The sequence below is a fragment of the Lonchura striata genome, chromosome 18 (assembly GCF_050655825.1).
Source record: "Lonchura striata isolate lonStrDom1 chromosome 18, ASM5065582v1, whole genome shotgun sequence".
In the NCBI taxonomy this organism is placed as follows: Eukaryota; Metazoa; Chordata; class Aves; order Passeriformes; family Estrildidae; genus Lonchura; species Lonchura striata.
This window is the reverse complement of record NC_140720.1, coordinates 13,400,798-13,419,242: the sequence shown is the minus strand read 5'-3', so window position 1 is coordinate 13,419,242 and position 18,445 is coordinate 13,400,798. Positions and strand designations below refer to the sequence as shown.

General features: G+C 40.1%; 2 protein-coding genes across 3 annotated transcripts in view; one reads left to right on the top strand and one right to left on the bottom strand.

The window, feature by feature from the left end:
- Positions 1-18,445, top strand: part of TBCD (tubulin folding cofactor D) — a 111,761-nt gene that overhangs the window by 16,680 nt on the left and 76,636 nt on the right. For both annotated transcript variants that reach the window (XM_021535835.4, XM_021535834.3), the window contains exons 9-13: positions 1,116-1,248; positions 2,362-2,513; positions 3,385-3,445; positions 3,866-3,940; positions 6,682-6,776. In XM_021535835.4, the coding sequence (XP_021391510.2) occupies positions 1,116-1,248; positions 2,362-2,513; positions 3,385-3,445; positions 3,866-3,940; positions 6,682-6,776 (516 nt within the window). The remainder of the gene's footprint in view (positions 1-1,115; positions 1,249-2,361; positions 2,514-3,384; positions 3,446-3,865; positions 3,941-6,681; positions 6,777-18,445) is intronic.
- Positions 8,043-17,359, bottom strand: ZNF750 (zinc finger protein 750). Its single transcript, XM_021535837.4, has 3 exons — positions 17,152-17,359; positions 11,121-12,753; positions 8,043-10,710 (listed from the first exon to the last, which is right to left on the bottom strand). Exons 2-3 carry the CDS (start codon positions 12,542-12,544, stop codon positions 9,999-10,001), a joined length of 2,136 nt encoding a protein of 711 aa, XP_021391512.3. The 5' UTR covers positions 12,545-12,753; positions 17,152-17,359; the 3' UTR covers positions 8,043-9,998.

Genomic DNA, 18,445 nt, shown 5'->3' with positions numbered 1-18,445 from the left:
AATTTATTTTCTGTCTGTGAATGATGATGTTTCTGCAGCCTCTTCCTCCTAAACTATCAGTCTCTTGGGCTTTTATAACTGCAAAAAATCCAGGTTGCTGGAAGGTATTGAAGTAATAACAATTATCACTGGCTTGTCTGCATGGATTGTTTCATTTGTAATTTTAGTACATCAAGATGCATCACCTCTCTTTTTAAAAGACTTGAGCATATTTGTAAGTCATGTCTTACAGTGTCTCAGACTTTGAAATAATTGCATTTTCTTTGTGTTTTGAAACCCCTGATATGAGGCTGGGGAAGGAGGCTGCAGAGGATTTGGCTCCTGTGGCTCCATCTGAACAGTGCAGTTGGAAGCTCAGTGGCTCTTTCAGAGCCTGACTCATTAGTCTCTATTAGCTAATGGTCAACTTCTAAAGAATTTTTTTCACCCTAATGAAACTGCAAAAGGGCTTTTTTTATTTGTAACAGCCATGGCTTCCTTGTGAAAATTTTGAATCCTGGAACTTTATCCTCATTAACCCAAGATTCTCCTTTCTCTGTGTTTTTTTTTACTTGTTGGACAAATAATGTTGTTACCTTTGATGTGCCCAAATGAGAGGTTTTGTGGCTGATTGTTTACACATCCACAATGTTTCTCATGTCTAAATGTTTTTGGACATCCATCATCATAAAAATTTCTGTGTCAGGATTTGGTACTGCCTGAGAATACTAAATGAGGAAAGGGAAAGCTTCCTCTGTGTGCAAGAATTTTTCTGTGTACAAGAATTACATTTTATAGCTTCTGGTTCTTTTAGATCACTGAAAATTCTTAGACCCTGAAAGACACTTGGATGTGTTGCTTCCAGTGAGAATCAGGGGCATAAACACTCAGAGAATGTAGATTATAATTTTCATAATCAAAACTAATCCTTAAAGCCATCTCTCCTGTTTGGGCAATGAAGGATATTGCAGCTATTTGACCAGTGTCAGCTGCCACAAAGTAGGTAACGGGGCAATTGTATTTCAGTAATGCCTTTAAAAATAGAAATCTCCTAAAAAACAGTCAAAACTTTCAAATGTTCATACCAAGGTGCTTTCTAAAAGCAGTTTTTCTGGTGTTTTTGTTTTCTTTTGCAGCTGCTACTGTTCTGGAGTGTCTTGATAACTGCAAGCTGTCAGAAAGCAATCAGATGGTTCTGCGCAAGCTGGGCATGAAACTGGTCCAGCGACTCGGGCTGACTTTTGTGAAACCAAAGGTAGCAAAGTGGAGGTCAGTTTAAAGCTGAAAAGTTCAAAAAAAAAGGAAAATCCAAAAGCACAAAACCAGCTACAAGTACATAAATCCATATGTTTGCATTCTGCTCCTCTTAACCTTCCCTTAAAGACAAAGAAATCCCTGTGGGAATGAACATTATTCTTCATTTGCATTATTTGGAAAAAGGAGGATTCTTCCACTTTATGTAGTTTCTTGTATTTTTTCTCAATTTTGGTGCATAAATAAGTGCTGGGACAAGCCAAATCTGACTTTGCACGTTGCACAAGCAGAAGCCTGTTCCTATATAATGCAACTCACTAAATATGGGAAGATGGCGACCTTTGTTCCTGAAGCTGATTTAGTACAATTTTGTAAGAGTGAACATAACTTTTTCCATTACCTGGTCCTACCCTGATTCAATAGAAAGTTCACAGGGGAAAAGTGGTTTGCAATCCCGCTCTGGTTTTGCATATTAGTCAGGTTTTGGTGTCTGGTTTTACCTACTGCCAGAGGGCAAACTCTTTTCTAGATTTCTCGCACTGATATTTTAAAATTGCAGGCTCCCTTGGTGACTATTTTTATTGTATTTATTTTACTGGCTTTTGAGAACATCCTTAGGCATAGAAAATTCTTTTTAGGTGGAGAATGTACCTTGCCCCATGGCAAAAGTCAGTTTAGCATGTAAAGTCTATCTTTTGTAAGAATGCATCTATACCACGGGCTAAATATTCGAGTACAGCTTGGTCAGAAAGTACTGAGCTGGCTTTGAGATTTAAAAAGCAATTTTTAATAAGCTGATTTTATTAATTTTTTTAAAGTTTTTAGAGAGACTTTTGGGCATGGGAATTTTGTCTCTCTTTCTTGTTAGCAGTGGAAAATAGGTTATAGTGGAACAGGAAAGAAGGGATAATGAAAAGGAACTATTTGAATAGTCTGGCTCTTCTCACCTTGGAAAGCAGACAACTGGGTCAGGAGCAAGGAGAATGGGATATTTCTCCCTTTCCTTTAAAGAACTGGAGAGCTGTGCCCTGGGAGGTGTAGGAAGGTGGCAGGCAGACTGTGGCAGTGTGACCCTGCTGCAGCTGGAAGTTAAATCAGAAATCTCTCAAGTGTGTGTTTGCTCTGCAGGTACCAGCGTGGCTGTCGGTCCCTGGCTGCCAACCTGCAGCCTCAGGGTGCTGCTGTGCAGAACCAAAAGAGAGAAGTTGCTGCTGCTGCTCCTCCTGAAGCTGATGATGATGAGGAATATGACATTCCAGGAGAGATTGAAAATGTTGTAGGTGTGTTAAAGCTGGAGAGAAATCGTTGCAATGTTGCTTTTCTTTTAAATTTAAAATTTTAATTTATATACAAATACACAGTATATAAACCTTCTATTAAACTTTAAAAATTCTCTACAAATCCATTTCTTACATGCTGCAAATTAAACATACTTCGGAAGATGATCTGGTTGGGGTTAAAAAGTGATGTGGGTATCTGTGCTAGTATGAACAGCTGAAAAGACTCAAACTTCAGTCTGTGCAGCTGATTGAAATAGATGGTATTTTGTCATATGATTTGGATTTCAGCATCTTAATCAGAAACTCAATACTGGAGCATTTGTTGTGGAGTTGGCCGTGGAGGTATAAAGATACTGAAATATATTTTACCAATTTTATCCAGTTCTATAAAAGAGATGCCCTGAGCCTTTCACAAATGGAAAGGTGAATTAAAATTTATAAAGAAATACAAAACAAAAAAATATGTCATAAAAGCTGAAGAATTACGGTTTAATTTTTAGACTGTGGTAGTATCAAAGGACGAGCATTTGTTTCTTAATATGCAGTTGTACTAGTTGGTGGATATTCTGTAAATAAATAGGCAAAAATTGCATCAGAAGACTTTTATAACGGAATAATCTAATGAACCTCTGCTAAAAGCACCATGACCTCCATTTTGAATCTTTTAAAAATAAAATCTCTTTCCATAAAACAATTTTGACATATTCCTTGAGTTTTTAATTTCAAGTCATACTTGTATGACAAATAGAATAAATCTAGATACAAACATTTTTATACAAAGAAGCAAATGAAGTTTGAACATCTTAAGAAATTTTCTGTTGTTAAATAAGAATAATCTGTTTGGTTTTTTTTTAAATAAAATTATTTGCAGAACAATTGTTGGTTGGCCTGAAAGACAAAGACACCATCGTCAGGTGGTCTGCAGCCAAAGGGTAAGTTTGTTATAGTGACTGCAAACAATACATATAAACAATATATAACATGTAAACAGTATATTTCTGTATTTATTTGTTTTTATTTATTTTTCTTCTATTTTTGCAGCTAAACTGTAAACAATATAGAAATGTAGTGTAATCCAGGATTGGTAATTTGGGTGTATTGCCAATATTTGCTGTTGCAAATTTCTTCAAAACGCTTTTTTTCTCTTTCTCTTTTAAAATGTATTTCTGTGGGAGGTTCACTGCTGTGTCATTTTTTTAAAGTTTGAGATTGTTTTTTAAGGGTATCAGTCTTAGGGCATTGGGGTGGCATCTTGAAGTCAGGAGGATTGCAGTAACTAATTTTTTTCTGTGATTTACCAATTAACTGTAGTACTAATGATCCATTGTGTGCTTCTTTTTCTTCTTCTGTAGAATTGGTAGAATAACTGGAAGACTTCCAAAAGAATTAGCAGATGATGTGATTGGGTCTCTGTTGGACTGTTTTAGGTAAAAATCTTATTTCACACTTTACATATGTCTAAAACATGTCTGCTTGTGGAACAGGGGTACAGCAGTTAGGATGAAAGGTCTAAAAATCTGTAAATTTTCTTGCTGTCCTTCTCTCAGATTTCAAAATCTTTGAAGGCATAGATGGGCTTAAGGTATTCAATAAAGAAATTATTTCTCATCCGTCCTCATGACCCCATACTAAGGTAATGTGCAGGGATTGAAGTTAATATTAGGAAAAAATAAATAAATACTCATTAAGTTGCTACTTTAGAGATTCCTGGTGTGCTCTGGTTCATGCCTTGAGTTTAGTGTCCATCTTTAGAAACCCAGTAGAACTGGAAATGATGTTCTGAGGTTCACCAGAGGTGAGAAACAATCTCTGTGTGAGGGGAAGCTGCAACATGTAAGGAGGGTGAGGAATAAATAGGGTATAATAGAGATTTATGCACTTGGGAATGGTGTGGCAGTGGTTGCCCTCTGGGTTTTGTGTTACTGAAAGCAAACTCAAGCATCAGGTGGCAAGTTTAGAATAGAGACAGAGTGGTATTATTCACACAGTTAAACAAAAAATTAAACAAGTATCATGGGCTTTTGTTTAATATCAAATTGCTCGTCACAGCTGCATTGGTTACCTGAAATCTAAACGAGTGGTTTAGGGCAAGCCAATAACAAAAAGAGTTTCTTTATTGGCAAGAAATGCTGGTCATGAGCAGTTTGTCACTCAGATTTCCCCAGTTTTAAAAAGTATTTTCACTTGGGTTGTGAGTACAAATAAAGGATGCCAGCTCAAAGGATAACACATTAGAAAAAAAGAAGGTATAAAGTCTGAAAGACTTGCAAGGAAAGTATCCACTTGGATGATCCCTCAGTGTGTTACTGTGATTAATTTAAGAGGTGCTGCTGATCTCAATTATCCCTGGAGCTTCAAAGACCTGTACTCACTGTGTTTTCTTTCCTTGTTTTTCAAGTCATAGGGATGAGTAATTCAACTAGTAATTGAGTGACCTGCTTTCTTCAGAAACACCTGGGAACAAACGTAGGCAAGCACAGAGAGAACCTCTGTTGGATTCTTTGCACTAAATATCCTAGTGACCAAAATAGGAATAAATCAGTTGCTCATCAGAGGCACTCTTTTATACCTCTTGGGATAAGAAGAAAAGATTTGTTCTGTGTAGACAAATCAAAGGACAAGAGTCAGGGAAGAAACACGTGATGATTTTTCACTGTGTAGTGAGATTGTCAGCACAGTTCCACTGGGGTATGAGCCTCATGTTGTTCAACATACACATAAAGAATCCTGGAAAAAAGGGCAATGAGGGGCTGAGGAAACCAGCTGATATTCCAAGTTGATTTAGTGTAGTGAGAGCTAAAAGTGACAGGAAGGAAAGTGTTACAGAAGGCCAGGTGAAGTACTATGACAGTAAATGTCATGTAAAATACGATGTCTCATGCATGCAAAGTGATGCACTTGGGGCAAAATGCTGCTCACTGTCAATCCCCTGGAAGCCACTGATCTGTCAGAGTTCATCAGGGGAGTGCTCAGCAATACATGGCAGGGCAAACAGGACAAATGTCATGTTGGAAATGATTAGGAAAGGAAGAGATAAAACTAAATCACTGAGAGGTGGTTTAACTGATGGAGCTTTTTACAGGTGGGAAGGAAAAGGGTGTGATTTGCTGTATCTCCACTGTAAATAGGCCAGCAGGAGGGACAGCGAGCAGCTGTTGAGGATTCACTCTCTCCCTGCTGCCAGAGCAGGGAAGCAGCAGGAAGTGCATTTCCACACAATTATAATTAACCAGTGGAAGTCATTGCCACAGGATGTTATGGGAGCCAGAAGTGTAAAGGGAGTTCAAAAAGGGATTATACAAATTAATGGAAGAGAGTCCCTTCAGAGGTTATTAAATAATAAATCCAGCTCCAGCCTCTGCTTGAGCTGTCTGTGTGCTGCCAAGTGCCAAAGCCAGGGGGACAAGCAGGGGATGGGGGTCCTGCTTGTCTTTGGCTGAGCACCTGCTCTCAGAGGTGCAATTCAGAAATGGTGTTGGGAGAGATGAAGCTTGGATATGACCTAGTCTGGCTGTCCAGTGTTTTCTTCTCAGATTCCTGCTCCTGGTGTAATACAAAATGAACTCTGTTCAGATTTAATCCTGCAGCAGGCCAGCTTTCCTCTTTTCACTCCATTATCTGCCAGCCCACTAAAAATTGATTGCCACTTGGGGGTTTTTTGCTGTGTTCACTGCAAGTTTCTCTGGTTTATGTTTTCTAAAGGTGAATAAAAATCACTATTTCCTTACTTCATAGACTTTTCTAAAGGGTTTGCTGGGAATTGCCATTTGAACCTCTTTTGCAAGTTAAGGGCTGCATTTGGCACTAAACCCATTCGTTATTTTGGGTATGTTCTGTAAATCTTTCGCCCGTGTACTAGGAAGTTGTTTTCCTTTTCTCTATAAATTTCTGGTATTGAATCTTCTGTATTGAGTTACGTTTATAGTAATAAATGTGGGGTTTTTTTCTTATTTAATCATATTTATAGCACTGTTTATGTTACATAAATGGGAAGGAAAACATGTTCAACTTGTCACTTTTCTATTTTACAAGTTCACTGGTATCAATAACACAATGAGAACATGCTGGTTTGGATTAAGGCTCTTTTAAAATGTTAGGAATTCACCATAAAAAATTAAATCCTGAGAGAGAGGGCCAGTTTTAACAAATTTTTCTGTTCCGACATCAGTTTCCAGGAAACAGACAACGCATGGCACGGGGGGTGCCTGGCCCTGGCTGAGCTGGGCAGGAGAGGATTGCTGCTCCCTTCCCGAATCTCAGATGGTGAGTTGCACTTGCTGACTGTATGTTCATGAAATAACAATTCATAATATTAGGCACCAAATGTATGGCAACAGACTGGGATTTGCTCCTGTGTGTGTGCTGGGTTATGACTGAAGCACTGAGTTCTACAGTAAAACATTTGCCCATGGGGATATTTAAGTCTAAAGCATTGGCTTGGGTGTGCCTTTTTTTATACTTAATAAATATTTCTTTCCAAAATGGAATTAATTTCTTGAGGTTTTCTTCTTTCTTCTTCCCTCCCATGTTTCTTTGTACACTTGTATAAAACAATTCTGCATGTCTCCATATTGTGTCAGTGTCATTATTTAAGCAGAATATATTAAATAATTGATGACTAACTTGCACTTTAAAGCCAGTAGCTTCTGCTGTTTGTTTATGGTTAAATTTCAAAGGCCAGTTTCATGTAATTTATATATGAATTGTTTATGTTTTAAATGGGTTTTTGAAATAGCAGGATGGAAAGAAAAAGAACAGGACAGAGGAATTGTTTCTTTATGTGTTCTCTAGTTATCGACATACATTGAATCAGAGAGATATTAATGTCATTTTGGTCAATGCCATATAGAGTGGGAATGACAAAAGCACAATGTAGCAGTTGACATCCACCCTTGGGTGCTTTTACAGCAGTGTGTTATTATAGATGCTTCTTTGCATCCCATCTGGTGCTCCTGTGTTGAACAGAGAAGTTGAACGCTAAATTTAAAAAATATTTCAAAGCTGGTGTTTCATACTAGTTATTCAGGGTGCTAAATCTTTCCTAGTTTGAAGATGTGCTGTAAAATGTGGCATTTAATACAGTTTATTACTCTGTCTCCATGGAAGGAGTTCACGTCCATTATAGTGTGTGCTGCATGTGAGAAAGTTTATGCAGTGAGCCTTCAGTTGGTTTCCCTTTTTCCATTACTTTTGCCCTTGCATGATAAAGGTGAAGCAGTTAAAAACCTTCCAGCTTACAGCTGGGGAATCATGCAAGGGAAATCCTCCAGAGGTAAATCTGTATTTCAGTTCTCACAAAACCAAAACTGTACACCTCTGTCAGGGAATCTGGATAACCTCATGACATAGATTTTTGTTTAATTTGAAGGTAGATCAGATCACCACTGGAGCTGGCTTTTATAATTAATATTTGTGTGGAGATGGGGGAGAGTAAATCCTTGAATTCTAGGGAAGAAAAAAGTTTTTCTTCATCCACTTTAAAGAAATTCAATTTACCAAGTGAAGAGGTACATAAGATTTTTTTTAAAAAATTGTGGATGATAGTAACTGAAGCTTTCTGCTTTCAGGGATGAGTGAGGCCCATAGTGTGAAGAATGGCAGTGGTGACACATGACTATAATTTCATGTTTGGAAATTAGGGATTTAGCAGCATCTGATCCTAAGATTGGAGCTTTAATCTTGGACTGGAAAGCAGCTCCTTCTCTTTGTTCTGTCACGTGCTGGTGTGCAGCTCAATACCTCACTCTGACTTTGCCCTGCTGTTGGCATTTCAGCTAATTTGGCTTCTTCTGCTACTGCATTCCCTTTTTTCAAACTCACATTGCTATTTTTGCCTTTTGATAATGTGAGAGTGGCTTTTCTCTATGAAGGATTAAATTAAAGACGAGTGTATCTTTTTTTGTTTCTTACTTCAGAAGCTGAAGTTCTGTCCTTTACTATTTAATTACCAAACTTGTCACAAATCTCTGAGTTGTTGGCTCAAAGCAGCACAGCACAAAACATGAGTTTAAAAAATTCTGGGAATTCTGCATTGTGCTGAATGCAGCTCCACTTTCTTGAGTAGATTTACACCTATTAGTGATGTTCAGGCAAGTAAGGATGCCCCTTCCCTGAGTAATGATCAATGAGAAATTTATACCTGTGGTTTTATGGGAATAATGCTTGTTCTGGGTTTGTACTCCTTACACTGTGAACATTTACACAGGGATCAGCCTTGTTTTAGTTGAACTTTTGCAGCAGTTTGGACAAGCTGGACAGCAGTTTTAAGGCAGAGGGAATTCTGAGCTTCATAACTTGGAATTAAAATATGGATGAATTAACCTGCATAATAAATTTCCATCATTGAGGAAAGCTCCTTTTCCTTGTTTTTTTTTGGAATTGATTTGGTCCCAAAATTCTGCTTGCCAATTGAAAATTTAACTAGCAACTTCTTGCTAGCTGTTCTTCAATATAGATAGTGTAGCAAATGTATTTGTGTTCATTAATGACTTTCCATATATTTTAAGTACAGATCACAAGATTTATTTGAAAAATTGCCAGTTTATATACACAGATATAGAACTAGGAAATAGTTTTATGGCTGTATGTAGAAGGACACAGAAACTGATACTGAGTAATACACATGTACTGAAACAAGACCTTCCCCAGGAGAGTTTGCCTCAGGTGAAATAAATTATATAAATAACTTTTTAGGCCTGGAGTTTGAAGGTTGCCCAGTGTCTGTCTAACCTCAGCAAAGCAGGCACCTGGATTGCTTAGTTCTTCATATTTTCAGTGTTGTTTTCATAGCCATTTACTTAAAGTTGAACATAAACTGCATTTATTATACCTGTGCAGGCTTTCTTTGGTTTAACTTGAATCTTGGTCTCAGTCAGTGCGAGAAGAGGTTGCTTACACAGGGTTTGGGGCAGTTTATTTAAAGTGGCCTCTGCCTCTGAGTAACTAAATTTGGTCTGTTGTTCTGTCTTAGGGCAGAATGGCAAAGTGCATCCATACATGGAGCAGTTTTTACAGTATATTCTAAAAAGCCAGTTTTAATCTTAAGCTTATTCAAACTACTGCACAGTGACATAAAAAGGTTTTCAAAGGAGAAAAAAAAAGACCAAAAAAACCCCCTATTAGATGAAGTTAAGGCTGGAAAAAGACTATGACAGTATGTTATTGAGCAATATTGTTTCTAGAGCTTAAACGTCTTTTAGAGAAAAGAAATTGTAAAAGTTATTTTACATCATACAATTGCAAATACCCCTTGAAGATTCATCTAATTTACTTTGGCTTTAGTAACGAATGCAAAAATTCACTCATCAAAACCTGAGCTTGTACAAGTCAAAATTCAATTACTTAAAAATATTAATATAAAATTATGAACATTATTTACAATGGACAGACTGAATGTATCTTGTCACGGGCCAAGCCCAGTGAGTGAGGGTTTGTAGAAATTTCACGATGACGCTGGTAACCAGAAACTCACTGAAAGGAGGAGAATTAAGACACTCTTGTTCTCTTCCTTAAAGTGAAGACTCTGCTGCAGTCATTGGGCCTGACCCTCTTAGCACCTTGCTGGGATTTCGTGGATTCTTTTTGGTTTGTCCTTTTCTGTCCTTTCCCCTTTGGGTTGCACGGAGCATCCTGAGCGTCGGCGGCGGGCTCTGCGGGCGCGCCGTGCCCGTCCTGCGCGCCGTGCCCGTCGCCGTCCAGCCGGGCCGTGCCGGGGCTGTAGGCGGCCAGCTGGCACAGAGCCACGGCTGCCGTCTGCTTCTGCTCGTCACAGCTCTCCATGAGCCCCAAGTCTGCCTCGCCACGCTGGGCTGCGAAGGGTTTGTCACAGGCGCCGCTGCTGCTGGCGTTCTTGGGGACGCACGGCTCCGCGCCGGAGCTCTCCTTCTCGGCGCTCGCAGGGGCGGCAGCGGCGCCGTTATCGTGGGATGGGCTGTGGAAGGACGTTTTCAGGCTGGCTGTGTTACAGGAGTCCTTCACTGAGAGGTTCAGGGGCATGTCCTGCATTTCCAGGAAGCTCTGCCTGTCTGTTTTGGATGGGGTTTTGTACATGTGCTCATGAGCAGGTCCTGTGCTTGTGTCGGGCTTTTTTGAAAGATTGAGGGGACCTATCCCTGTGTCTTCTTCTGTGTTGGAAGGTGAGCCCGCGTTGTTCTGACCATCGGTCTGTGTGTGTGAGTCTTCATCAGTGACATTGATGCTGAAAGAAACGAGGAGAAAAGAGAATTTACTATCAATTGCTCTTTTCAACTGGGGCTGAGGAAGTGGTCAAGAAGAGGAAAACATCTAGCCTTCCAGGGTAGAAGTCTGACAATTCTGTTGTTCCTCCTTTAAATCCCTTTCACCATACCCATCACTGTAATGAAAGTAATTCCCTGAAGTACTCAAACACCTTGGAAGTTCACGAACACAGTGGAAATTCCTGGTACACTTAAGGAGAATGAACAGTCTGCTCACTATAGCACCTTTGTGCTTTGCACAGTTAGTACAGAACATATCAGCTCATCGCTGTAAATCTAAATATATCTAACAAGCATTGTATGAAATGTGCCCATCTGTCTTTGTGTGCCCCTGGTAAAACTGACAAGAATTTGCAAAGTGTTATGTTACCTGTTAGGTGAATCCCCTCTCTCCTGCTGTGCCTGCGTGCCTTGAAGGGAAGGAGGTTGGTCCGTGCTTTTCCTCACAGGTCTGAAGGCTGTGAAGTTTTCTTCTGATTGGTCATACTTGCCCAGGGATGTGGACGATGACTTGTTGGAGAGGTCAAACAAACCCTCACACGTGTGGCTTGTCTGGGTGAAGTTGGTGGGGCTGGGTCTGCCGGGGGAGCCTGTTGCCGCGCTTCCCGCGAGAGGGCTCATTTTGGCATTCTCTCTTTCATTTTGGTCATCCTTAGCGTTACCTTTGGCGTGCAATAACGTCATTTCTTTTTCATAATCTGCTTGTTTTTTATGGGAACTTAGAGGGTATTGTTGGGAAGGGCTTAAAGAAGCTGGGTACAGCAAGGTGGTTTCTTCCATCAGATGAGAGTTTTGATCCCTGTTAATACCAGCTACGTGTGAAAATCTGTAAAATGGAGGATCTGTTGGCCTACAAAATCCATATGGTATTGGTGGAGTGGAGTGGTACTGTTGGAACAATCGATAGTGTTCATATGCTGATGGATTTAGGGGTTTTGGAAGTGGCCCAGGGTGGGGAAGAAAGTGTCTTTGATCTTGTGTTCCATAGACAGAGAGAGCAGAGCTTTCACACTCTGAGTTACCTGGGAGCAGGTAAGGTGTGTAGATAGCAAGCCGGTGCTCATAGAAATGGGGTGAGTACTCAGGAATCATTGGTTGCATGTAAGGTGAAATGGAACCAAAGCCTTTTGTGGGAGCAACTTTATGTGGAAATTCTGGGAGGAAAGAACCTGCCTTCCATGGGTGAGCCGGGGCGTGAAACGCAGACTTGGTGTGGAAAGGAGAGCTTTTGTTAGAGAGGGAGAGGATTTCAGATGCCTCAGTGATTTCTGGGCCTTTGCTGTCTCGGTGTTCTCCGACGGGAACGAAGGCTGAGGGCCTGACCATGCCCTCCATCAGGGGCTGCACGCCGATGGCACCTTCTGCTGCGGAGCTGGCAGGGCTTAATTCCTTTGGAATCGCAGGTTTCTGTCCTTGAATTGCGGCGTTCGTTGCCTGGTTTTGTAACTCAACGTTTTCCTTGGCGTCTTCTTTTGTGAAAGGATACTGAGGCTTTGAATCGAGGCTTGACAGTCCGTTTGTGACAGATTTAGAAGAAGTTGGTTTGACGGTAGACTCCAGCTGGTTGATCTGTTTGGGCTCCAGGGAACTGCCCTTCGGACACTTGATGACACGATCCTGCTCCGACACCAAAGTGATGGAGTTTTTGCAGAGGCCATACTTCATGTGGTTAAAGAGATGGGATTTCTCATTGCAAGTGAAGGGGCACTGGAAGCACTTGTACTTGAATGGCTTTCCCGGTGGTCTTGGGATGTAATGAGGCTTCTTGGGTTTACGTTCTTTGAGGAGACTCATTCCTTTTTCTGCTTTAAACAATTAAGTGTAATGGTTCTTTATAAAAACTTTCTTGTGGTTGGCTTCCCTCGGTTTTAGCCTCGTGATGTTTCCGGTTTTTCAGGTTTCTAGAATCCTTCTTCCCAGGTGAGGAGAAGCAGCCAGCTCCTGTGGTGTCTCAGGGAAGAGGGTGCCGGAAAACAAGGCTTTTGCCACTGGTAGTGCAGGAACTGAAACACAAAGTTTAAAATGAGCTGTAGTGGAACACTGGGACTAAACACAAAGTAGTGCCTTCTCTTAAGAGCATTGCCCTTCATACTGCATACGTTGTGTTATTTGGGTATTTTAAAGCAGAATAAAAAAGCTGGATGTCAGACTGGAGTTAGATGGGCATTGACCTCTGGCATCCTCCCTCACCCAAACACAGCCACACAAGTGGCCTAATTTCCAGCAGCAGCACTTGTCACCTGCCCGTGCTGTGAGTTCTCTTTGAAAGCTGGAGGAACACTCATTGAGAAGATGAAAGTAGAAATCCAGGTGGAGCTGTTGAGAGAGGAGTGGAGTGGGTGGGATGGGAAGAGGCAGGTCCCAGCAGGGGCTGGATGTGGGGCGAGCCTGTCGGGCCGGTCCGGGAGAGCGAGGAGGGAATTTCCTGCTGTGGTGACACAAGGGTGGGGTGGATGGGTCGCTCTTGGGCGGCTGACTGGGCTCTTTCTGAGACTGACCAACCCCTCTCTTCACTGGTGTGGCGTTTCCCAACAGCCCAATCTCAATGGATACCTCAAAAGTGCCCAATCTCTCGAAGGATAAAACCACACCGATTTTCTTCCTCTTCCTAATTCAATTAAGAGAAATGAGCGCTGCAGTGTCTGACTAATGGAATCCTCTGCCTGATAAACACATCTCCCATCCTCCTGCTGCGTCGCTCCTCACAGATTGCACACAGTTAACACGAGTGTATTAACTCGGGGGGGAAAAGTGCCTGACAGTAATTGATTTCCAGGGGAAGGATCTATCTGCCTTTCTCTGGAAAAACGAAGCTTGTGGATACTTTATCCAGCCCAGTGATTCGCTGGGTAGATAAGTCGGGAGGGCTTGTACCGGCTTGTTCCATTATGTTCACTGATTCTGAAGGCGTGAGAAACTCTCGGAGTCAAGTTCTCATGATTTTATAGGATGTGTTATGGCAGAGATCTAAAAACTGATGATTTCATCATGAACTACAAGCATCATTATCAAAATGATGACTGTTGCAAAACCACGTACTGTATCTATTGTGTTACCCGAAACTACAGGAATACTAATTGGAAGAGTGACGAGATAGCTCCATTTTTTTTGTTAAAAAAAAGCTTTTTACATAGAAGTTTGAATTAGTATTATTAAAATACTAAGTTTATGAAAAGAATTGCTGGTAATTATGTGCTGTGAGATTTTCTTTCAAGTAGAGATGTTTTGCATTTCTTAAATCAGAGATTATTTAACAGAAAATGGCAGGCAACATATGATGAAAACTGAAGGGAAAGCTACAGAATTGCTGCTTGGCTCATCAGGTACAGTAATTCTAGCAAATTGTATTAAATGTTGTTTCTGATGTCATAGAAGTATTAATTTTGTTAAAATAGTTATTGTGAAGGAACCCTTAAAAATGCAGAGCTGCTCTGCAAATAGAAAAAAATAATCAAGCTTTTTCCTAAAATTAAAAATTATTAAATGTGCTTCAGATTAATGAAAAGTAATTGCTAGAGAAGTAGCTTTTTGTTTTTCAGATTTTAATGAAGTTGTTTGAGTTGCATACTGATACTGTAAAAGAAACAAGGAAAAATACTTTAGCATGTTAAAGTCTCATCATTGGTGTATGGCTGAAATGGTAGTTCAATACATTTTCAAAATTAATATATTGTGTTTTAAAATATTTTAAGTAACAATCGCAGTAAATCCTTTGAAATATTAAAAATAATATTTTTACATGAAAAATAAGTAAATTAAATATTGAGACATAGGAGGAGAAGTTGAGATAGGGAACTGGGCTTTTTCTTCTGCCTTAAATGAGCTTGTTGCACTTTTTTTAACTAATGATGTGTAACTAGCATGGAAAGTTTGTCATGGACTTGGTCAAGTCAGTTTTTACCTGTTACTCTTTATATCTTCTTGGAAGTGCTTGTACTAATTATTCTTGAAAAAAGATATTGTTGTCAAAACTCCATTGCTTTCTCAGGTGAAGTATTTATGATAACGTCCGAATCTGCATTCAGGTGCAGCATTTATAATAAAGGGATGGTAATTAGATTTCCTTGTTCTTCCAGCTTTCCTTTGCTTCATAATGAAAATTCCTGTGTGTCCTGTCCTCCCCCCTCTGACTTTGTACTTGGTATTTAACTTTGATTCAAGTTATTCCTGTTGGACAGAGTATTAACTATCATTTCTTAACACGGTAAAATGCGTTGTTGCAGTTTTAATGTTAGAAATTTCAAGCCTTGGAGCTTCTCTGCCATGGGTACAGCAGGAGAGCATTCCAACAGCTTTTTATTTCTTTCTCTTTAATTTGTTTTGATGGCTCCAGAACCTGCTGCTCTGACTTGGGAGGTGCAGAGAGCAGCTCATTTTAAAGGGTGTTTACCTTTCCTAAACTTAGGTCAGTGCCAGCCAGGTGAATGTTTTCTTTCTCTTTTTTACTATTTAATCCCTTTTTTCTTGTGGTTTAAAAATGCCAGTAATAAAATATTTCCAAAGTTAGACAAGTAGGGTAATTCTTCCTCTGGTCCCTAAGACACAGGAATGTCTGGCAGAGAGACATATTTTATTATTAAAAAGCATGAAAACTATTTGATCACACAGTCAAAAAGGACATTAATGGTTTAAAATCGGTGTAACCAATTAAAAAGTCCCTATATAAATAATGTTACTTACAGCTGTACAATGTATGTTTTGTGCTGCCAAAGTTAGAATTTAGTATTGGAAAGAAAATACCAAAATAAGTAGTTGCTTTTTCCTTTAACTTCAATGTCATCACTTGTGATATCTTTTAAAAAGGGGGAAAAAAAAAATCTCCAACAGCAGGATAATTTTTACATAACTTTGTTTTTTAGATTGAGAATTGATTTCCTGTAGACCTGCTTGCAGAAATGTAGATGGTTATATATATTATTATAATTCTCTAGTTCTGAAATGCAGTAGTGTTATTTATTTATATTTTTATTGAAAACAATTATTCAGATAATCTTGATTAAACTTGAGGTTATCTTAGTTGTTTGTTTTTGTCACTAGTAACCTCCTCATGGCTTTCGAACCTGTCGCCCTTTCCAGCCTGAGACTGACTGCTCCAAGTTTCCTTCCTTCTATTTTTAAAAGCAGCTTGTTGCTCCCTCCTTGTGTTTAACCTGTTGGCAGGTTCAGAAAACAGGAATGTAGTTGAACATTGTGTGTAAATATATAAACAAAAAATGTCCATGGGGATAAGTGTATATACACATATGCACATGTGTATTCATACACACACAGAGATATGTGCATATAGATCTGTGCAGGTTGTTTTTTTAAGGTTTTAAGTAGTTTAAATTGTTTAAGATGCCCAGTTGATCAAAGAGGAAATTTCAAAATGTCTTTTATTACAAGCAGGGACAGTAATTACATTTCTTTTTAGGACACTGCTTCAGCAAAGTACGTAACAGCTGCTCATGCCCACCCCATTATTATTGCAGGCTCCTTCTGGTGATGTGGATCTCTCTGACCAGGAGGACTCACTCGGGTGGAACATTTTGAAGGACATACTATAATTAAAATATTGTGATGTGGCATTATTGCATAACCCAAGGACATGCCATTGTCACCTACCCAGGGTGTTGCAAGAACAAGATTTGTGAGTTTTATTCTAGCTGAGATTTTTCCAGCGATTAACCACCCCTCCCTTCTAAACTTCCAGGTCCTTGAAACTGAAAGATAAATTTTAACACAACTGATTGTTAATTAGGAGGAAACAGAGGTGAGAGGGGTGTGCAGGGAAGGCAGTGTGTGTGAGGTGCAGACCCAGGGAACTGCTCTGTGTGTCTGTGTGCATGTGAGAGAAGCTCCGAAACACAGATTAAACAGATTGCTAAGGCAGCATGGATAGGAAATAAAAATCTCTCTACATACCAAGTTAATAAATCAATGTCTTACTACACTCTAATTGACTAGAAAATAGAAAACAATCTAATTTTCTGCTAAATTTCCGGAAGGTGGAAAAATTAATAAATCAAAGCTGGAGCACATTATTTTCATACAAGCTTTTCAGATGAACCTGACGTGACTGTAGGAAGCAGAGCTGGCACAGGAAACACAGCAATTCTAAGCAATAATATACTTCAGTATATTAACTCCCCAAATAAAAGAAAAAAATCAAAGCTGCTGAAAGCCCTTTGCACCAACAAGAGCTAATTATTGTAAAAACTTTTTCAGAGTTAGCTTTTCTCTCAGACTGAGATATTCCCCTCTCCTAGTGAAACTTTCTGCTGAAAGCCGAGACCGGTGCTGTGAGTGCACCTGCTGGAGTAACCCCGGCTGCTGGGACAGCTGGGAACTGAGCACCTCGGATTTCCTCCTTACTTGGAGCAGGTTTTATTGAAAGAAATTCTCTAAAGCAATGTACTCACCGGGCAGCGGGCTGTCCGAGAGCCGCCGGGCGGGCGCTGCGCTGGAGCTGTCACTGCTGGGAGAGCAGTACCTGTTCTCTGCTGAGCCCTGAGTGAAACTGCAGGAGGCTGTTCCAGGGGAGGGACCTGAGCGTGTAGGAGTTGAGCCCTCGGGGTGTAGAGATGCACCTGATATTCCTCCAGCCTGCAGCTACGATTCATTTGTTTGCGTCCACCGCTCTCATTGAGCATTACCTCAGCATCTCCTATCGAAGGCAGCTCCCGTCCTCGCTCCCTGCCCTCCAACAACCAAGTTTTGCTCTCAGCTCTGGTGGCTGCTCCTTTTACAGTGTGGGGTCAGAAGTGGCTTAGTTAAAACTGAGGATATTTAAGTTTTCTACAAGTGACAGCAGAACTGTACGCAGGGGGTAGCAAAGCTTAGGAAATAATTTTTGTCATTTATTACACTAACTTTTTATTGAATGCTTTTGTAGCTTTAATAGTCTTGCTATTTTTTTTTTCCTCCCCCCCCCTTCATTTTTATTTAAATTTTTGTCCTTCATGAGTCTCCTTTCTGAAGGCGGGACTGAACTAACTCCAAGCTTGCTTGCCACAGGAACCTGCCAAAGCTTGTCTATAATCGACAGCCAAATGTACAGGTCCTGGAAAGGGAAAGGAGTCACTGCAGGGAGGATTGATTGTCATGGCTCTGTGTTTGCTCAGGACCTGTGAAATCCAGCAGTGAAATGGGAAAGTCAACTGCTCACCCGCTGCTAAGTGTTGGGGCTGCCTTTTAGTTGTGCTTTTTGTTTGAGTTTGTCAGTGATGAATTTCTGGGTGCGTGTGCCAGTCACTGGTGGCATGGCTGAGCTGCTCGGTGAAATTTCATCACACGCAGGCTGGCACAAGGAAAATAGTTTGATACTTGTAGCTCGGTCTAAAAACCACTCACGTTAATGCATGAGCAAAGGGGCTTTTGGCTTCTAATTTCAGTGTTTAGAGATGTTAAAACTTCATGAGAACCCTCTTGTTTTACCCATAGTTCTGTAGATAAGACAGCTGCAGATTACTGAAACTTTAAATGTAGGATGGATTTTATGGTTAGCAAAAGTAAGATTTTTTGGGACGAAAATCACTAAGAAAATTGTCAGGACAAAACCTGTTTAGAAAGTGGATAAAAGTTGTTTGAAAATCAGTATTTTAAGACACTTTAAAGCAGTGTCTTAAAAATAATTTTAAAAGTGTTGCCTTTGTTTTGGTGGAATTACTTACAGACATCTACTTCCCTATGTGGGTATGGACCATGCTTCCTCTT